The sequence below is a fragment of the Conger conger genome, chromosome 12, assembly GCF_963514075.1.
Source record: "Conger conger chromosome 12, fConCon1.1, whole genome shotgun sequence".
Classification (NCBI taxonomy): domain Eukaryota; kingdom Metazoa; phylum Chordata; class Actinopteri; order Anguilliformes; family Congridae; genus Conger; species Conger conger.
In genome coordinates, this window is record NC_083771.1 from 36,166,959 (window position 1) to 36,188,200 (window position 21,242).

General features: G+C 41.4%; 1 protein-coding gene across 3 annotated transcripts; it reads left to right on the forward strand.

The window, feature by feature from the left end:
- Positions 1-185: 185 nt before the first annotated feature.
- ark2n (arkadia (rnf111) N-terminal like PKA signaling regulator 2n) lies at positions 186-20,006 on the forward strand. Of its 3 annotated transcripts, XM_061262439.1 has the most exons (5): positions 186-459; positions 3,051-3,914; positions 14,026-14,202; positions 16,395-16,521; positions 16,820-20,006. In XM_061262439.1, exons 2-5 carry the CDS (start codon positions 3,140-3,142, stop codon positions 17,007-17,009), a joined length of 1,269 nt encoding a protein of 422 aa, XP_061118423.1. In that variant the 5' UTR covers positions 186-459; positions 3,051-3,139; the 3' UTR covers positions 17,010-20,006. The 3 variants fall into 3 exon arrangements, with proteins under 3 accessions (XP_061118423.1, XP_061118425.1, XP_061118424.1); XM_061262441.1 differs by lacking the exon at positions 14,026-14,202; XM_061262440.1 differs by lacking the exons at positions 14,026-14,202; positions 16,395-16,521; positions 16,820-20,006 and adding an exon at positions 6,311-11,460.
- The last annotated feature ends 1,236 nt before the right edge of the window (positions 20,007-21,242 follow it).

The window sequence follows — 21,242 nt, forward strand, 5'->3', positions numbered from 1 at the left end:
GCTGTATACACTACTGAGACTGCGTTTGCTTTTGCGCCTCAGGCATGCATATATAAAATGTTGAGCGTCTTGTAATACCACGTTTTGTCTCTGAACTGTTCTGCATTTCGGAATACGGTAGAGCTGGGATCAATATATGTATGTATTTATGGTTAAAGTTACTAGTTTGTAGCCCGCCCCAGTGGAAGAGGGCGCTATCCTTTCTCAGATTAGATACATTGACCGGAAATACGCACGCATTTTGATCCGAACAACGGCTTGTGGTGACATTTTAAAATAACTAGCTAGCTCGCCAAGTAGTACAAGATACAGGAAGGTGCTAGCTAGTTAGCAAGAGGGTGAAAATAGAATTTACCATTATTGTTCATAAAGTTTACTTCGTAACAATTTAGAGTAGTAGGCAACTTAAGATGTTAAAGAAGTCGGGAACGTAGCTTAAGACGAACATTTTTTATCCAGGTAAGTAACGTTAATAGCTAAGCTGTTAGCTAAAAGATTGGACATTCTCAGCTAGCTAGCTAACGTTATTTTATACAGTTAGCTAACGTTCGCTAGTAATGCTGGCTGCGGTAGCTAACCATGTCCTTCCATTTTGAAGCCGCGACTTCTAGCTAGCTTATTTCATGTGTTGAGAGTTACCGCTTACGATATTAATTGCTCGACATAGTTGGCCAACTAACCGTATTTATTCAAACGGAGTTGTAATTGGTTTAGTAGACTGATTAGTAACGTTACCAAATTACAAACTATAACGTTACTATTGCCTAGCTAGCAAGCTCGCCCCAGGAACAAGTAGCTAGCTTGCTATAGAACACGACGTGAAAATAGTTGGATACGCGGATAGCTATCGTTAACTCGTCCACTTATAACGATAGCTAATTAGCTACTGTTTTATCGCTAGCTTTTTTTCTAATTGTGAAGTTATAAGTGGGATAATCTGAATGAAGCAGTTATGGAAATAAACTTTTACTGTAACTTTGCGAGCCCAACCTGAGCTGACATAGGTTAGCCTGTTAGTTCACCGATGCACCTAGGCTAGCTGTGGTGTGAGGCAATCGCCTGTTGTCTAAATGTACTGTATCCAGTGTATTTGTATTTTCGTTTTTGTATAAACACGCGGCTCGTTTTGGATAATGTTAGTTGACTTTGTGATCTACACCACTATTGTATGAGCTAAGCCTATGGTTGCTGCTAGCTAGTGTGTTTTTCATGCATGATAGATGAGTGTGTCTAGTCTCGATGTTGGCCTTCAAATGTAACGTTAGCTAGCTTGCTTCAAGCCCCTGCTATAATGTTTGATCTTTGCATGTTCCACAAAAGGGCTGTGATTGCATTAGTTTTACAATGTTGCCCAGGCTGTGCATTCAGTTGTCTAACTAGTCTACTCGGCATGTGCCTTCGTTTGTGCATCTATTATTTTAGCTAGGCGTCTTTATCGTTACCGAAGTTGAGCCTCAGGATCTGTTGCCGCAGCACGCTTAAAAATATCGCTCCTATGCCGGCTAACCGGCTAACCACAGCAGTGAGAAATTTAAAAGGCGCCCTTTTCTATAGCTTTATAAGTTGGCTGGCTAGCGAACTGGGCTAGTTTCAGTTCTGGTAGCTAGTTAATTTAGTTAGTCATGTTAACGTTTTCTAATGCATTTAGTTGGCTTACGTTACCTAGATTGACATATTTAAACCTAACGTTACATATCCCAACATTGGCTAGCTAACTTTGGCACCTACCCACGCCATGTGTTTAGTTGGTGGATATGAAAGTTAGTTTGGGACGAGTCTTAGTTGGTGTCCCCTGAGTGATTAATTGCTGCAAGTTAGCTGCGGTGGTACTGCGGGTGTTAGCCAAGTAGTCTAGTTAACGTTCGTTCGTTAGCAGTTATGTGCTATAAAAAAATGATGCGGGTTTCTGTAGCACTGCGTCATTTTCACTCTAGCAGTCTTCTACAGTCCATGCAAAGATGGGAGTCTCTGCTAGCTTAGTGGTATACAGGCCATCTGCGACAATGATAACTATAGGAAAAGTCATTTGGTGCTCGCTATTGATATATGGAGTTCTGTAACTCTACAGGTTACACGCATCCAGAAATGCATAACAGAATGGATAGTCACAAACGTATTTATGCGTATATATGAATAGCTAGCTACATATTCACGGACAAGGTAACACAACTGGCATAGTTGTAGGATTTAATCTCAGGCCAACTCGTCTCCTGGTATGCGTTGGATGACATGCCATAGTGTTATACTAGATGTATACCAGTGCTGTAAATAAACTTAGGCAGTGTTTGGCAAACGTTTTAGTCAATTTGAGTGCAATATAAAAATATACCTGCCATAATAACATTCTGCAGTACTGCAGTTTATATCTGATGGCGAAAGCATTGTTTTTGGATTGACACTGTTGGACAGTGACCGAACTCTGTGCTTGCAGTTAGTTGCTAGAGATCACGTTTTAATTACTACGATTTTAAGTGAGATTACTGTTAAATGTTTGAATGGTGAAGATGTGATCCATTACGTCTTGTCTGCTGTAACTGGTATGTTGGAATTAGTGCAACATTGACTAGCTATCTACACGGTAGTGTTCACTACAAACACACATCCATCCTTCATCCTAATTTTAAATATTCAGTTAAAGCTATGTTGGCTGTTGTCCTAGTTATCAAGCTATAGATAATTGCAATTGTGGCATTTTTCCCCCCTCAAGTAGGGTAAATTGTAGATATTGAATAACTTTCCGGGGTAAAACTCAAACTCATGAGTTCGCTAATGCGAATGCATGCTGCAGCACGTTTACCTTGCTAGATAGCCACCTGTTGTGGAGATTTTGAATACTTTTGGCTTGGCCCAAGATGTTAGGCAGCTTGCCATCTAAAATCAATAGCTAGCAAATGCTGAAAATTTGTGTTAATTAATGCATGTTTTAGAGCTTTTAATGACAATTTGGGTGTCCATACCAGATGCATTGCACTGGCATAAAACGGTTGAGTAATTGGTTGTGTTATTAGTCATAATTAAGACGACAAGCTTATCACTGTTCACCATTTCAGGTTTAGTCCTGCTCAGACCCATTCAACTGGCGTGTCCCACCAGTCTGTGCTCTCGGACAAGAGACAGAGAGGCTCTGCACTTCCCTGACATGAAGATGGCGGACACGGAGAAGCCTGAGGAATTTGTGGACTCAGAGACCCCACCAGAACACCCGGAAGGATCCGTGGCGGCTAGCGCGGGTGATGCCGGACAGGACCAGCTTAAGACGGAGACGACCTCCCCGTCTGAGAAGGACGTTGACAGCCCCCTGCAGACGGAGCCCAGCCTGCTGTCCATGCCCTGCCTGCTGATGGAGCTGCGGAGGGACTCCCCGGAGTCCCAGCAGGCCTCCACAGAGAGCGAGAAGCAGCCTTCCTCCGGGCGTGCCTACGAGAGTGACTCGTCCAACCCCTGCATGCTGTCCCCGTCCTCCAGCGGCCACCTGGCCGACTCGGACACGCTGTCCTCCGGGGAGGACGCCTCCGCGGCGCGGCCCGGGGCCGACGGCGCGGTCAGGGAGGGGGACCCCAGCGTGGCGGCCAGGGGCGCGGCGCCCACGGGTGGCAGGAAGTCCCGGAGGATGCGGTCCGAGAGCGAAATGTCCAGCGCCATGGCGGCGAAGAAGAACCGGTGCCAGCCGAGCGGCGCGGAGAAGCAGCCCAACGGCCGTCTGGCCAAGGTGAAGGGTCACCAGAGCCAGAAGCACAAGGAGCGCATGAGGCTCCTGCGGCAGAAGAGGGAAGCGGCAGCCCGGAAGAAATACAACCTGCTGCAGGACAGCAGTACGAGCGACAGCGACCTGACCTGCGACTCCAGCACCAGCTCCTCAGACGATGACGACGAGGTGTCGGGGAGCAGTAAGACAATCACCACTAACCTCCCAGGTATGTCCCCACACACACGCCATGGGGCCTTGTCCTGCAGTCGCACTTTTCCTTTTCAACAATCAAAGTTTACCAGCAGGAGTCTTAGCGTTGAATAGCGCCATCTTGTACCTTCCCTTCCTATCCCCCTTGCTTTCTGGGACATTCTCATTTGAAGTGGCTCAGCCAGAATTCTGTGCAGGCATCAGTTATGTTCATTATTGGTACATATGGAATTATCCACTGCATCGGATTCCTATTTCATCTTCTTGCTTTGTATCGAACAATGTAAATAAGCAGTCTTCAAAGGCAGTTCTGTCTAACACTCAACAATACGGTATTATGCCAATGTTGATAGTGACATGTAAGCAATAAAAGGCTTACCCTTCATGTCTGTTTTAGTTAGTTTTGCCAGAATGTATATAGAAACTGGCACACTAGCAGTTGGGATGTAGAAATATGTTAAGTACAGCACAATTCATCTTTTGGGGGCATCTTTGATTTTAAATTCTCTGCCCTTGCAATGTTAATTTTTTTAAGAAGCATATGTTTTCTTGGAGGTTTGTGTGCGATGTTATTGAAATCTGAAGGTGGTCGTCAATTTAAAAGGAGTAAGGAATAATCATAACCTGAACCCTGACACGCATTAAGTGTTTTAATCCTAATGAACATGGGGACCAAATCAGAAAAGCAAATTCACATTTTTTCTGTGAAACTACCCAGATTAAAAAATGGGATTAGTTTCCTCCTACATTAAACTAGTAAATTTAAATTGACAGCACACTACCAATGTTATTTGAGTTCACCCACAGCTTCTGCATATGTGATTCATTACACACAGGTTAGGTTAAAATAGGCTATCAGTCCCTACTTTTGAGGTATTTGACTTTTTTGTTCATTTTGTTTTTTGCCTGTGCATATTTTCTTACAAATAAAGCATGGTATTTAGAACGGTTCGTTCTCGATACAGAAGCAGGTATGATTAGACTTCTGGACATTTGAAAAGTGTGACGGTCTCACCCAGCTATCTCTGGGCACCTTTATCATGGTTTTTATATAGATCTGTAATCGTCAGCATTTGCTGGAGGTGCCGCTGCTAATGTTTATGCCGTTGGGCTTGAGGTTTGATCATTTCAGTCAGGTGGTTCTGATGGATCCACTCGTTTTGTTGTGAATGATTGTTATGGGTGGTTAAGGCAAATGTATTTGAAAGTTTTCCTGTGTAAAGCTTTGCAAAATTAAGTAACATTTGTAGACTTTAGATTGATTCAATAATAGAACTGAATTTAATGGTGGTCCTTTTTGAAACTATTGTTGTAAGCATACGTTAACCGTAAAATCTTAAAATTACAACTGAAGACATTCGGATTGAGTTATTTCCCAAATTATTAATTTAAATGTATTTTTTATTCATAAATTATTCATTTATCGGTTGTAATTTTAAGATTTGAAAAGGAACAGCAATTCCTGTGATTTTTGAAATTTTTTGTTGCCGTAATTCTAGGTTGGAGATTTAACTGTAGTGCTATTGCACAAAGTGGTGTATGCTGAGGTTTTTTGGAGTTCATTATTTTGCTTTATTCACTTGTATTTTCTACTTTCCCCCTTTTTCAATAGATTGGGTGTATTTGAAGTCAGGTACATCATTTCACTTGCATATCTTTGAAAAACCTGATATTCCAGTAACATTCAAGTTACTAGACTGCTTTTATATGAACTCTATACATCTAGTTCACAATTTGTCTTTGATTTCTTTTACTTTTATCAAAATAACTTGATGCGATTTCATAGATGCAGGACCAATAAATGTTACATACAGTTATTAGGCAATTTACGCAAATCAGACAGACTGTCTGTAATAATAATAAAAAAATGTCTAGGGTGTGACATTTCATTTTCTAAAACGCATTGCACAAATTATGTTAAGAAATGGAATATGGTTTTGTTCATGTTGGAAAACAAAATGGTTTAGCTTCTGGAGAGTTTGGACTAACTATTTTATTTTTGCGCCTCTTTCTCATAGTATCTAGGATAAACTATTTTTCTGATGGTGCAAATACTTTGACGTTAGGAAAGCTTTTGTTTTATTTATTGTTCAGGTTAGGGTTGAAAATGTTTATTTAATTCAGGGTTTACTCATTGAGTTGACGAGTTACTGATTTAGAATGGCCTGTTGAATTTCTACTGAAATGGCCTATAATTTTCGGCAATAAATTGAGCATTGCATGTGTTTATTTATTTATTTTTATTTATTTATTTATTATTATTATTATTTTATTTTTTATTTTTCCCTTCTCACCCATCCGCATGCGAGAGTAAAACCACATGAAAACCACAAACCAAACATGACCTTTCATTAAAAAAAAAAAAAAAAGTTCTAAAATGATTCTCATCGAATGGCCTCAATGTCTTTAAAGCTGGCTTTGGCCGTGCCGAGGGATCTTCAGGAGTGAGCAGTCAAATTCAGGGCCTGCTGGACAGCGGAGCGGCCTGGGACCGGAACAGCATTGGGAATGTTCTGGAAGAGGCCATGACGCGCTTTGCCGTGATGCAACGGCAGACGGAGGAGCGCTTCCGCGTGTGGATGGAGAAGCTCACGCGACTGGACTCGGACGAAGACTCCTCAAAGAACTCCAGCGACCCCCGGGAGCCCAGAAGGCACTCGGGACGCCACAGGGGCCCACGCCCTTCCCCGCCCAGCTCCTTCCTGCCGTCCTCCGAGTCGCAGGAAACACTGGCGTCGTACGGGATAACCAGGCAGAATGTCGCTGTGGTGCCGCTCCCCCTCAACAATAACCCGCCCCAAATGATTTCCCAAAATGGAAACCCTTCCGCCGAAGACCCTAATCTTTTAAACGTTTAATAATGATGTCTACTGGAGTGAAAGCAGAATGCAGTCCAATAAAATCCACAGGTTACACTCCTTTTTCCTCCCAGGATTAGATCCCAAACAGTGTTGTATTCTACACTTCCATCACTTTGTAGACGCACAGAAGCTGAGGAATATATGCGAGAAAATGATCACCTCTGTCCTGCAGATATTTTGCCGCCATTCCAGAATGTGATGAAAATGCTTACAGCCACTACACTGACACTGTGAATCTCTATATCAGTGAAGGCATTTTGATTTCATGAAATGAAAAACCTTATTGGTTTATTACAAGTTCTACATGGTTTCATACTATAGAACCAGGACTTTGTGTTGTGTTTTAAGAGAACACTGACAGTTTTTGACTGAAAATACACCTTATCAGTGTTTATTCAACTTGCTCAGGCTTTTATGTACACATGGCAAATTCACTGTGCTCTTTCTGAATTTGAATTTCAATTGAAAACATTAACCTATGGGATGAAAGATGCTGGATTTGTGCCAGAAATTGGCCTTTACATCCTGCTAGAAATAATCAATGACTCATCTGAAGGTGGACTGTGCAAATATCATTTTGGAGCTGCTGTTGCAAGAACTTGCTGTGAGTGATTTGTCTCTCTGGCAGTTTTTATTCATCAGGTACTAATGAAAGGTTTTCAGTCACCTTTAGACCTTGGATAAAAAGAGGATTTTTAATCGCATGGGAACCTGCGGCTAAATGCAAGACAGGGGCAGGGGGAAGTCCTGCTTGTGGTGTGGGGAAGCCCTTTGCACGTGCCTTTATAAATGAAAATCCCAATGGTAATGTGTGAAAATAAGTGTGCCATTAAGCAAGAGTTACTTTCAAGCATTTCACGGACTACTGATTCTTGGGCAGCAGCCCTCTGTTTTAGAGTGTTGCTGCGTTAGCCGGAAAGTCACTTGTTTAATTTATAGAATTGTTAGTGCTTCTTTTGTTTTTATTAAAATCATAAGTTTTAGAATTTACATAGAAATGTTGGCAATATATTCCGGCCCCCTCCCGGTGTGTTCATTGTGAAAATCCAGCATGCTCTCTCACACAATACACTAATCCAGTCCTGTAGTATGGCCCAGGTGCCAGAGCTGGCCAATGGCCGTGCATCTCTGCTGCGGCCTGCCTTCGTTTCACAGGTCTATAGACTGGCAACAACACTTAAATGTTCATTGCAACTTCACTCTATACTTCACTCTATACTTACTAGACTTCTCCTTTTGGCATGTGCTGGATAAATGCACATTACTCTCAAGATGCAGTAGGGTTTCGACTGACCCTGTCAAGAATTCTTAGCCACTTTCTTTTGTGTTCATGATTAGACCTACTTTATTGCTGATGGGCCACCTGTTTTGAGCTGTCTAAAGCCCAAATACAGAACACGGAATTCACTGGATTGAATTATTTCAGAGAGTCTGGAATCGTTCTTAATCATTTAAATGACCCTTGCGTTGTTTTTTTTTTGTCTCCTATGGCCTGCCTTGCCAAGCATTCTCTTGAAATTTGCTCCCTCTCATTGGCACTATTGAAATAGTTGAAAAGCGTGAGTTCTGTACTGTAACTGTCACTCTGGTCCAGGGCAACTTGCACAGCCTTTGTGAATAGAGAGGATCAAGGGTTCCAACCGTAATATACCAACCCCCCACCAGGGCACATACGTTTTTATGGAGATATTCTACATTTATTTTCCCCAATATTTGTGTCTGTGTTGGTACATGTGGAGGGAGTGGTGTTTTTCTTTGTTTGAAGTTCATTCTGAAAGTTTTTTTATTTTTATTAATGTAGTTGAGTTATACCATTTCTGCAATGTCTCTCTCTTGGGCTAATGCATGAAAAAGTAAAACCACGTAAACTGAAATCACTTGAAGGAATTGATATCAAATCCCATGTTAATTGTAGCCTTGGATTGCTCTGAAGTTTCTGTCATTAGGAACCGTTTATTATGTCTAATCAATGTGCTTGTCGGAGCAAGTTTACTTAAAATGCAGGATTTCTTTTGTATCAGTTATGTGGTCTTGTGGGGTGGAGCACGTTTCATCTTCTGATTGGCTGCTTGTATTGATTTTTCCCATTAAAGTAATGCTGCAAAGTCTTCTGACATGCCTCCACGGTTATTCACATGGAATTGCATAGTATTCAAGGTACAGGGCTCACCGGTTAAAAGCAGAGGATGCTAGTAAGGATTTAGTGTCGTTTCTCTTATTTGACGCCACTAATTTAGAATTAATTTCCCTCTAAATAAAATTAAATCATCTTTAATTCTCTTGTATTTTTGTGTTGTGTGAGTTGCCCTATGCCTTAGTCACAGTCACAGAGATCCATGGGGCTTATTTTTCAAAAATGTGTCCATCGATGTATGTTAATCAACACTGAATTAATACACCCTGAAAGCTTATGTAGGTTTCTAGAAATAAATTATGAATTTTGTGCATTGAGGCAGAGGCATGTCTGTATTTAGACTCAAGTGGTTTTCTCATAATTGAACATTTAAGTGAAGCTAGTGGTTGCCATATAGGACCAGAATTAATAGGCTGCATTTTAGTTGGGATCTAAAATTTCTTCACTCTACATATTGTCTGAATTTTCAGATTATGTTGCCTAAGAATTTGTGATGGTGCATTTCATAGCTTTTCTTTTTCCCCCCAAATGAACAAAATGGTCCCTTACTCTTGCTGTCTTGCCATCATGAAATGGAACATCTGACATAGTCAGACCGATATATCGGAGCAGTTACACAGACCTCAATTAAGCTTAGTCCCAGACTGAATTTTTGAATGGATATTCCATATAAAACTTGAGGACTAGGACTAATCTGTCTCTGAAACTGGCCCATAGACTAAAGGCTGCTTTGAAAGCCATGAACATACGTACATCCATTCAACATGTTCCGTTCCTGTTCAGTAATGAGTGAACTGGCATTCTCTTATGCTAACCTGAGACCTGGTATATCCTGCTATGTGCTGCATGTTAAAGAAAACCACGGCCATTTCAAATGGAACAAACTGCACATCACTGCAGCGCAAAGTCAGAAAATGCATACATGCATGTTTTCTTTTTGTTGCCTTGAAATGTGGCATGTTTTGCTTATGAGCTTAAAATCAACATTAAAGTTTCAACTTTAACTATTGGACCATAGTGCCAGAATTATAACTTGATGTACCGAGCACATGGATTAAAATTCATCTTTCTTCTTTTTATTTTTATTTTTCCCCCTGTTGAGTTTTTCCAATCAGTCTACTTGGCCTCGTCCCATTCTGAATGCCAGGGAAAGTGGTAGCCTGATGGTTTCCACAGTCCTGTTTTCATTTCGTATTTGTTCTCTTTGAGAATGTTTGGTGTTACCAAAGAAGTGTTGCCAAACTTGAGTGTCACTCGCTCTGTGGATGACTTTGTAATGAGCTGTAGCGTTTTGGTTCTAACGCTAAGCTGTCTTTGTGTCAACACCTCTGTGCAAGACTGATTGTTACTCTGCAATTATACAATGTTAAGGCATGTAGTCTGCTTAAAGGTATGGCGAATTTAGGTTTGCAATCTAATGGGATTCCTAAAACAGGGTATAATAGACTGCTACAGCCAAAGCATGCCCTGGATATCACACTTTAAAAATGCTGCTTAAACTTTTCATGTAGATACTTCATTTCTTGTTTTCCAATGCTCTTTTAAACTCTAAAGCTGTGTCATTCCATTCCTTGTGGTTGGATTTGACATTTGGAAATTCATCTGAACTGCAGTTTAATTATGCCGGTTCTTTGATTGAAATGAATGTATTTGGGGTTCTCTTTGGACAACACCTGATGTACATGGAAATTGGATAGTTTTTCATATGCAGCTGAGCTGACTGTATGCTTTAAGGTTTTGTTTTGCTTGTGAGTAATGAATGTTTTGTCTTTAAATGGTTACTGTAAGGGTTTTCATAAAATAATAAATTGGGACAGTGCTTTTTTTAAATGTATCCTGTCATCACTTGAAAGCCATTTTGCAATTGTGTATTTGGCAGAATTGAGATCAAATTGTTCTTGCAGTTAATCCATTTCAATTCATTACCCATTTGTGATGGTCTACCCCTAAGCATGGTAATTTGGTTTCCAAAGTATAAGCATAAAGGTTTTTACACCTGACTATGTAGAAGACAGGTGCTGGAGATGTGCAAAAACCAGAAATGGAACCATAAACTCTGCAATACTGTCTCTTGCTGTGCTTGGAACCTTTATTAATGTGAAATGATCTTCATTCAATCAATAATAGTTGCAAGCACAGCATGAGGTGGTGTTGTACACTTCGGCTTTCAACATGGAACCGAACAAGCCTGCCAGTGAAAGCGGTAGCCTGTGTGTACAGCAGACCTTGATCGATAGGGAGAAGAGGGTCTTTTTGTTTGAAAGTCCTTACAGTAACTTGCCTGTCGTGTTTACACCAAAGTGTTTACAAGAGATGACTAACTGCTGCCTTCTCTTTTGTTGTCATGGCATTCGATTTTTGCTGGTTTGGTCGCATCCGAGGGATCTTTTAGTTTGTTTGGTTTCAAGAAAATGCAGAAGAGCGTAACACTGTCTTTTGATTCATGAGTGAAGGATAGGGTGTGTTCATTTGGCCATTACATTTTTTTTTTTTTTCTTCTTCTTCATGCAGTGTGTATAGACCTGTAAAATTAACTCCCAGTAAATAAAGTTCATTTTGAAATGTAATCTTGAATGTTGTTTCTCAACAAGTGAATGTGAGGGGGATGCCATAAAATCCATAATAAATTGATGTTATAATTGAATTTTAATATCTAATGCTTTTAATAACTTGTACTTGTGTAAAATGGCCTGAGGTTGTAATTTAATTAGGACCCAAGTACGCTTTTGTTTTCTTAATCTTTAAAGATTAAACTTTTTTTTCTTTTAAGACAAAACCAGGACAATTTGGGTCTAGAAAGTAGGGCAGATCTCAGTCATTTCAGCTAATCATTATGACCTTGGCCACAAACATTATGGGATGTGCATGGTAGTCAGTTATTGCACCTATTAAACTTTTCCATTTTAAAGCACATCTGTTATTGCAATTTTTGGAAAGCCATCGCTGGTCTGGAAAGCCTATATCAGGGGTTCCCAAACCTTTTTCTGATGCACCCCTAGTGAATGTTCACTAATTTACACTGCCTCCAACACTCCATGTCGCTTGCCTAACAACACCCTTTTGTGTGATTTATATTTGCAAAATAGTGTTCCGTGTCTCTTTGCCCCACTTATAGTTAGTTACGGTGATGTTCAACATGTAGTAGCCTATGATCGTATATTTTAAAGACACAAAATAAGTATTTTTTCCATTTTCATATTTTCAGGGGACCCCATCCCCAAACTGTTTGGGAGCCCCTGGCCTCTATGTGCGTTTATTTAAGTATCCCGATTTAAAAAAAATAAAAATAAAAAAAAAAATTTTATAAATGAAAGAAGAAATTATTAAGGTCCTTAAAAAAACATTTGGAAGTTGCATTCTGTAACATTCAACTCCGAATCCCAAATGACACAGATGAGGTTTGGACAAAAATAATTTTCTGCTAAGCTTGTCCAAACTTTGTTTCTCAGAATTGAGGGTTGTGCAGTGTTGATGCTTGACAAAAACCTTTGTCGTATCAATCATTCGTTAAGATATCCACAAAAGTATAGGAACTTGCAACTAAGGGTATTCAGGTGAATGGTCCCATTTCTTTTTTTCAGCAAATTTAATTGAGGGCAAATTGTGCATCTATTTTAGAAATTTCTAGTGCCATTCATATTCCAGTAATATCCAGTAGTAATTTCATATCGGTCAGTAGAATAATCAAAAAGTACTTTTACCTGAATTTTTGCTTCATGACACCTTTTGTCTAGCACCTTGCATTTTTGTGTAATTTCTTTAAGTAAAAACATGTCTGAACTGACCTGGTTTTGATACGTACTTCAAAATCAACAAATTACGAAGCTATCATGCTCTTGAAAGAATGCAGTTTCTGGCCCACAATTGATTTTAAAATACTGTATTTAAATGAAGCTAGTCATATTGTTCCACTGTAACATTTTATGAACAGGTTATTCTTTTAATTTACAGTTTATTTAGGCATTTTCATGCATGATGTTCTATGTTTGATACCTCCAATCCTCACAACACTTTGCGCACAATAATGATTGCACATAATTCTCACTGAACTGTGTAATGCTGTATTGGGCGATGTTCCAGTGTGCTGCTTGTTTTTACTACTGATGAAGAGTTGAAGTTATGTCCAAACAGATATAATGATGGGTAGGTGGCTGGCGTATTAATCTGCATGTGTATCATTAATTGGAACAAGCATGATTGTCATACTGTACTTTCAGAACAGTAATTGTGCTGTTCTTATGTGCTCAATACTAACAATTTTTAACCAACCATATTTGCTCCGAGTGTTCATCTTTGTATGCAAAATATGTAAAAAGTGATGATCATTTCTGTAAAGCATGGAGCTGCGATATATGAACATTCATCTGCAATGGGTAACTGATTGATTGGGGGGCTTGGAAGGGTAAAATCCAGCCATCGTAACACTGAGGTGGTGTTATTTCAAGCATGGAAACTGATATTCCCCTTCCTTTGCTGTTGTGTTCAAGACCCCGTTATGTTTTTTGGTGCTGCACAATGGTTGTCTTGCTGCTTGCCTTTCTGCATTGTGTATGTTCTGCAAAATAACGGAGAATTGATCTGCTGATCATATATAATTGGGATTTTCCTGAGCCGTCCCAGGATTCCAAGGTCTTTGGGCCGAGTGAGAGCATGACTTCTCCAAAAGGCATTTAAACCTAGACAGTCATACATTTTAAAAATATCTTTTAATTTCATGTATGTGTGCATGCTTGAATTTCATATTTGATATCTTAACACTGATTAGTAAAATGTATTAAACCCCTCTGCTAACTTCAAGGCAGTGATTTTCTTTAGGTTTTGTTTTTGTACTGTATCCTATAAAGCAAATTCAAACTGAATTTACTTGCTGCTAATGATTCATGGATACGAATAGTCTAGGCGAGCAATACTGATCATGGACTATTGTCAAGGCAAAGAATTTTTTCAGATACCTTTCCTCATCTGCTGTAGCTCCTCGGCGGTGGTTATTCGGGTTGGTTTTAACAATAATATTTTGGTCAGAAGACACCGGAGTCTGGATGGTTTAATGTTGCAGTCGTCCTTATTGGTCCGTGTAAAGACGTTGGTGGTGCCAGGTGGAGTAACGTGTAGTGTTTTCTGTGTTCCTACAGATGGGCCTCCAGTAATTGCACACTGTGATATTTCAGACACTAACTCTGACCCGGAGGCCTTAAGTGTGGACAGTGCGCTTGAGGCTGCTGCTCGCGTGCTAAAAACATTCAAAAGCCAGGATTTGGGAGCAAATTGTTTGGCAGAAAGGGGGCATCTTGGTTCAGCATCCCAAACAGGTTAGTTTCAAACATGGCGCTTCAAGCTGTCCTTTCTCATTGGTGAATTGTAATGCCTTGTCTTGACACAAGATAACCCCACTCTTTTTGGAAATGCTTTTATTTGTCGAGTAGATGGGGGCATACAAACTCAGTTCACAGGGAATAGAAAAGAGTTTCACTTGGGTCTGGAGTGGGTAATGGAATCTCAAGAGTAAGATTTCACCCATATAGATAATCTGTAAGCTTAGAGGGCTACTATGCATATAACGGTGCGGGCTACCAGTGTACCATCATTTTATTTATACATAAAAAAAATTAAAAAAAACTTGTAATAACTCCATTCGCTTCATGTTCAGTTTGCCCTTTCCTGTCATTTTCAAAAGTATCTAAACCTGTAATTATCACCAATGAATTTACCTCAGGCTCCTCCTATTTGTTTCTCTATGACAAAGAAATACTGCATTTTCCTGCCAACCACGGACACCTGCTGTTTAACTTCCTCAGCCTTGGACCACACAGGGCCAGTGACCAATGAACCGTAAACCTCACAATATTTTTACAGTTGTGGAAACCTGCCATCTCTCAGAACGCATTTGCTAAATGGCTTGAAAAAGCCTGTATGTCTGGTTTCATATTTGCTCAATTTTAACATTTCAATAGTTGCGTCTGCAGGGGTGCTGAGACTATAGCGCAAGCTGAGAATTCACAGCTACCCCGCTCCTCATTGCAGTGAATTCTGAAGAGCGAGCTCTTCTGGTGAACGTGTCTTTTTTAAATTTTATGGCCAATTTTGATTAGGCCTTATTATGCTTGTTCCATAAGTTAAGGAATTCACAACAGGTCTCTGCGTTTCATGTCCGAGTGAACATGCACATGGAACCAATTGACGCTCTTAAAGTTGGTTTTCTTTTCTCGTCCCATTTTAAACATTAAGTGATAGTCATAGGCGTATACATGTCGCTCCCCACCTTATAATTTGCTTCTGAAATAACCGCAGACACCCACCTTTGCTGCAGTATAGCTGTATTTTCCTACGGCTGAAAAATGCTGAGGAAATGGGTTTCCCTGCAGTGCTGCAGCCTGTTCAGAAAGTCTTCCTGCACTGAATAAGCCTTACTCACCCAGAGCAAACCAGGTGGTGATTCACCCATGCAAACTTTTGCTTGTCTGTGGGGTTTGACTCATTTCAAATGGCACTGCGTGACTCAGAACTCTGTAGAAGTATCTTGGATCCAGCTAAAGCTCTGACTCTTGGTGCAGTTCTGTTGGCGGAGGCATGACTGGACTTCTCTTCAGTAGTTGGGGGCGACATGGCTCAGGCAGTAAGAGCAGTCGTCTGGCAGTCGGAGGGTTGCCGGCTCGATCCCCTGCCCTGGCTGTGTCGAAGTGTCCCTGAGAAAGACGCCTAACCCCCAAATGCTCCTGACGAGCTGGTCGGGGCCTTGCATGGCAGCCAATCGCCGTCGGTGTATGAATGGGTGAATGGAGAAGCATCAGTTCACAGCGCTTTGGATAAAGGCCCTATATAAATGCCTGCCATTTGCCATTTGCGATTCTGGTGAAGAGCCTTACTCCAGCACCATTCCCCACCAGTCCAGCTGCTGAAAGGGACTGAAAGTGACCTCTTCCGCTGACATCCCTAATGCTGACCCATGTTTATGGGAGAATAGTTTCAATTCAACATTGGACGCAATAGAAGGTTTTTCTTATGTAGATGTAGAAATACTGATTCATTTGTATGAATTGAAGTTGAAAGTTGTGCACTATGCTCTGGCTTTAAGATTGTCGTTGGGTGCTGAGCCTCTCACCAGAGGCCACTTGTCCTTTGTATAAAAATAAAAAATAAAAAAATAAAAATTCCTTGCTTCCGTACATTGCTCTCGTATCAACTATCTTCCAAAATAAGTATATTTTCAAGAGACCCATTGTGTCATTCCATCAGATATACTGTGAAGATGGACAATCAGATTTTTTGGCTGGGGTGGTAGTATGCTGCTTCTTTGGTTTTATTTTTGTTTCTTGTTTTTTATTTTTATTATTATTATTATTTTTTTGTTGATCACAGCAATTCCGTGCCTCAGCTCAGCAGGTTTCTGTTGGGCAATGGCTGAAGTTGAGTCCATAGAATGTGCTTGCTGTCGGTGAAGGCCTGTGTTTGAAACTGAGGAGATTCACAGAGGTGACACAGGTGTGCGGTCCTGTTGTTGCAGGTCACACAGAGGCGGAGTTTGCACAAGGCGTCACACCCTCATGCGGGCCTCCTCAGGGCAATGAGGAAATCAACATCCCGTCCTCAGACAGCGAGGTGGAAATAGTTGGCGTTCAAGAAAACACGAGGTGGGTAGAACATGTTCTCACTGCAAAATCTCATTCGTAGATAAGACTTCAGCCAAGACTTAATTTTTTTCATAAGCTATAACCCAAAGGCAGGAATTGAACATGTTCCATGTTGCTGGAAGGTATAACATTGTAGTGCAATGAAAGTGCCATTGTTCATGTTTCACTGTTCAAATTTACCGTTGCCAAGCAATCTGCTCCTTGACCTGAAATGAAATATGACAGCGTTGCTCGCTGTAGTTTGTAATGCTGAATCAGAAAGGCCTAGCTTTCCTGACCGTCTGTGGTCTGTGTCCAGATGTGTCCATCCCCGTGGAGGAGTGATCCAGAGCATGTCGTCCTGGAAGCACGGGCAGGTGACGCAGTACAACAGCACAAGGCAGGCCCACCTGTGGACAGCAGTCTCTCCCCAGCCCAACTGGGTGTCCCCGCCCGAAGTGGTGGATCTCACTTTGGACGAGGACGCCAGGCGCAAATACCTACTGTGAGCAACAATGCACTGAGGAGCTGAAGAAGTCCCCCACACCCTCCCTGCTGTTACAGACAGACCTGTAACTCCCGGACACTTCCTTTTCTGAGTGCTGTCTATTTTTACCCTGCCCTAAAATCTTGTGAACGAGACCGTTTCTTGCTTTTGCCTGGATTTTGTTTCTATAATGGCAGAGAGCGATAACCAGAGACTTATGCACAAGATTTTATGGTAAATATAGCAATATTGTTTTGTTTTTTTACCTCTCTGACCCAGAGGCATGTTTTTAAGTAGGCATTATTTAAGCAAGCTATAAAGTAAATATAATGATATAAAGCTGCTGCATTTTAAAGACTTGCAAGGCTTCTGAACAGTTGTAGATTTTGTCAGGGGCTATAATCCTTAAGATTTGTCAAAGTTGTCTCTTGATTCCAACCTTAGTTAATGTTGGATTGTTTTATAAACCTATTGCTGCTTGCTCACTACTGATACTGTCATTGTTGCATCATCCAAGTCATTTGTTCTCAATATTGATTGGCAGCTGTGATGTTTCATATAACCTCAGAGCAGCACCTCTTTGGCTTTGTAGTCACACAATATCGGTTTTGGTCAACATTCAACGGTGGTTCATTGGTTTAGTTTCTTACGCCCAGTAAAAAAGTTTGCCAAGCAATAATGCAGGTTGTTCCCTCGTTCAAAGCTAGATGGCTGTATGGGGTCCAATGGCTCCTCACTCATTGCCGTTTTGAAAGGAATGTAATGTCATAAGTAGAGAATTCAATTTTTCCAGAATTACTCTGGTCCTATCCTTGCAACAGTGATGTAATGTAACAATTGGCTTTGTGTAATGCATACTGTGTATAAGGAGAGAGGTGAACATGCACGCAGTAATCCATTGTGCTGTTTAATTTCTCCAGAAGTGAGTGGTTTGATTTAGTCAGCAAAATAGTTGGCTATAATGTTTTTTGTGCTTCCAGAATAACCATTTTAGTCGATCACCATATACTTTTTACAGACTTTCAGCACTTCCGTGAGTGCATGGGAAACATGGCTTCCCGTGTGTGAGACCCCGTGTCTGTTTTCAAATGTGATTAAGTCAGAGAAATGTTGCTTCTGCATGTCAGGGCTATGTAAGTGTTCCTTGCTAAAACAGCACTGTTGATGCTACAATCTCAGAATATGACTGAAGTCATAGATTTGTAGACCCCTTGTTGTGAATTGCCTTGATAAAAGGGGTCAGGAAATTGCACAAGAATTTCATAGCAAATAAATGGCATAAGTTGAGTACAGCTCACTACGATGGCACTAATCGCGTGCTTTGTGTAGATATTGTTGTGATGGAAACCGATAAGCTCAGTGTCCTGTTCCATTGAATGGTTTAGCTTTTAGCCGTGATGTTGTGTAAAATGCCACAGCAGTTATTTGAATCACTGTAAATGTATTCACATGCATTTCAAACTCAGCGCAAGTACAACGGGAAAGAAGCCAAGCTGTCTTTAAAATGCCAGCGCCAATGACAAGCCTTCCTTCCACTCCCATAGGCAACAGAAAATATTTTGGAAATTTCATCAAACATTTAATAGCAAAGCATGATGGTCTGTATGCCTCGGGCTCAGAATGTGCACTATTTTGTTTCAAAATCCTGTATATTCTTTTACCTTAAACAGGGCATCCTTTGCCTAACCTATAAAAGATATTTTAATAATAGATGTGAATTTGTTACACGGATATCAGGAAAAAATGCTGGTGTGAAGCGAATGTTTCACGGGCACAGAGTGTTATGTTTTAGGCATTTAATGTTTTCTTCAGTGTGATCTCTGGACTGGTCATATACATGTTTATGCCAGCTTGAAGAAGCTGGGGCTCTGTTTCAAACCCACGATATTTCAATTGAACACTTCTGGTTCGTTTCATTTCGGATTCTCCTTCAGGTGGCATTGTAAAGCCACTTAATGCCTGTGAAGAGAATCGTGAAAAGCATTGAAAACCTGATTTCACATGATTGGTCTCATAAAGGGAATTGTGTTCTCCAAAGTCCTAACTGAATCACTTCCACTTCATCATGGCTGTTAACAGTTCTCTACATGCCTACAGGTTTGTCCTCAGTTAATGTAAAAATGGTAAGTATGACATTCCCTGAATTCATGGCTGAAATCTGATCGATTGTTTGACTATTGGCCAGGGCAGAATGTTCTGCTCAATACATCACCTGGGTCTATGGTGAATAGGCTGAATTGGAAGCACTACCCCTGCAGAGCAGATGTTCACATGAATGTGAAACACTACCCCCGCAGATGTTCAGCTTCTGCTGCTTCATTACTCTACACCCCCCTTCCCCCTGTGCATTGGGTGTGTCTCCAAACTGGGGTAGCATATATGCCCAGACTGTTTTACTTAGGTCAAGTTTAAACCACTGGATGCACCTAGTGCTTCATTGTAATTGAGCCTGGACCTCTTAACCTTGCATGGAGGACTGTCAGACTGTATGTACTCTACTGATCTGAATAATTGTAATACACTTTGTGGGCGCCCTCCTTATTCATAAGGGAGGTGTCTTGTCTTTCTTCTCGATCTCTGAAACATGGTGTGGAATGTTTAACTTGAACCAAATATAGTATGAAATGAGTCACCTAGCATTGCAATCCCTTAGAAAAACAAAATGCAATAAGAATGCTGGGTAAAATTTTCCTGTTTAGTTTGACATTTAGATATTAGTTTGCGTTGCGTATGGAAATAGGTTATATGGTTAAGCTCAAGCATGGTTCATTTAAAGGCAGTTATAATTGAATTTACCCTCTCACCTGCAATTTCTGCATTACCCATTGTAACTCAATCCTTTTCTGTTATTCTCTTTGTTTTTATTTTTACTTTTAAGTATTTAAAATTAACAAAATGTTGAGTGTTAATATTTTTTCTTGCTTGCGCAAGTCCCTGACTTCCTTGAAATTTTAAGTCTGTAGTATAAATGGAAACTATTTTAAGGAAAAATAAATAGTGTATTATTTAAAGACTAAAACAGTTGTCAGCCTCTTTTGTTGTTTTTTTTTACTTTGTTTTTAAAGAAAGACGCTTACGGGGAATATTTCTTCACACAGTGCCATGGGATGTACAGTAATGTACTGTGGATTGTTTTTAGATGTTTCCTGGCTGAATAACATGTTTAAAGGGTCCTCCATCTACAAGCTTTTTTAAATGCAAAATAGTGGTTGCCAATATACATTTATTTCCCAATACATGATGGGGATATCTTGTCTGCCATGTTCATTTTAATATTCCCATTGGGCGGAAATATTGTGAGGAGAGAATAGTTATTCTGTCATTTTCATTTTAGACTGGGGAAGCGGTCTTCTGTCAGTTTATTCATCCAGGTTTTTCCTCAGACATGCCACAGGCTTTAATAATAAGCGGCCGTGCCCTTTCTGCGACCTTACACTGAACGCGTTCGCAGGTATAATCTTTCGCGGTTTCGCGGGTTCACTTTCGTTGCGGCGTGTTGGTCTCTCCTCGCACGGCCGCGCTGGGAGCGCGTGGCTCGGCCATTTGGCCGCTCAGCGGGTGTCTTCCTCCTCCGCAGCGCTGGGTTGAGTCTGGGGACAGAGACGGGCTCTGAGAGAGAGAGGGGCTCTGAGAGAGAGAGGGGCTCTGAGAGAGAGAGGGGCTCTGAGAGAGAGACGGGCCCTGAGAGAGAGACGGGCCCTGAGAGAGAGAGGGGCCCTGAGAGAGAGAGGGGCCCTGAGAGAGAGAGGGGCTCTGAGAGAGAGACGGGCTCAGAGAGAGAGACGGGCTCTGAGAGAGAGAGACGGGCTCTGAGAGAGAGAGACGGGCTCTGAGAGAGAGAGACGGGCTCTGAGAGAGAGCTGGGCTCTGAGAGAGAGAGAGAGGGGCTCTGAGAGAGAGAGAGAGAGAGAGAGAGAGAGGGGCTCTGAGAGAGAGAGAGACGGGCTCTGAGAGAGAGAGAGAGACGGGCTCTGAGAGCTGGGCTCTGAGAGAGAGAGGGGCTCTGAGAGAGAGACGGGCTCTGAGAGAGAGACGGGCTCTGAGAGAGAGAGACGGGCTCTGAGAGAGAGAGACGGACCTCTGAGAGACGGGCTCAGAGAGACGCCTGTGACCGGCGGGGAGCCAGGCGCGCAGCGGAGCGTAACTGCTGACGCTTTTCCGCTCCACGGAGCCCGTCTCTCACCTGATCCTCCCGGGTCAGGTTACCACCGCTCTGGGTGTCAATAACTCCGCAGCGGTCAAGCTCAGTCTGGCC

Excerpts from the sequence above, each read along its gene's own strand:
- ark2n (XM_061262439.1), top strand. The coding sequence starts at position 3,140 with ATGAAGATGGCGGACACGGAGAAGCCTGAGGAATTTGTGGACTCAGAG. Across the intron at positions 3,915-14,025 it reads AATCACCACTAACCTCCCAG|ATGGGCCTCCAGTAATTGCA; the intron begins GTATGTCCCCAC and ends GTGTTCCTACAG. Across the intron at positions 14,203-16,394 it reads TGGTTCAGCATCCCAAACAG|GTCACACAGAGGCGGAGTTT; the intron begins GTTAGTTTCAAA and ends CTGTTGTTGCAG.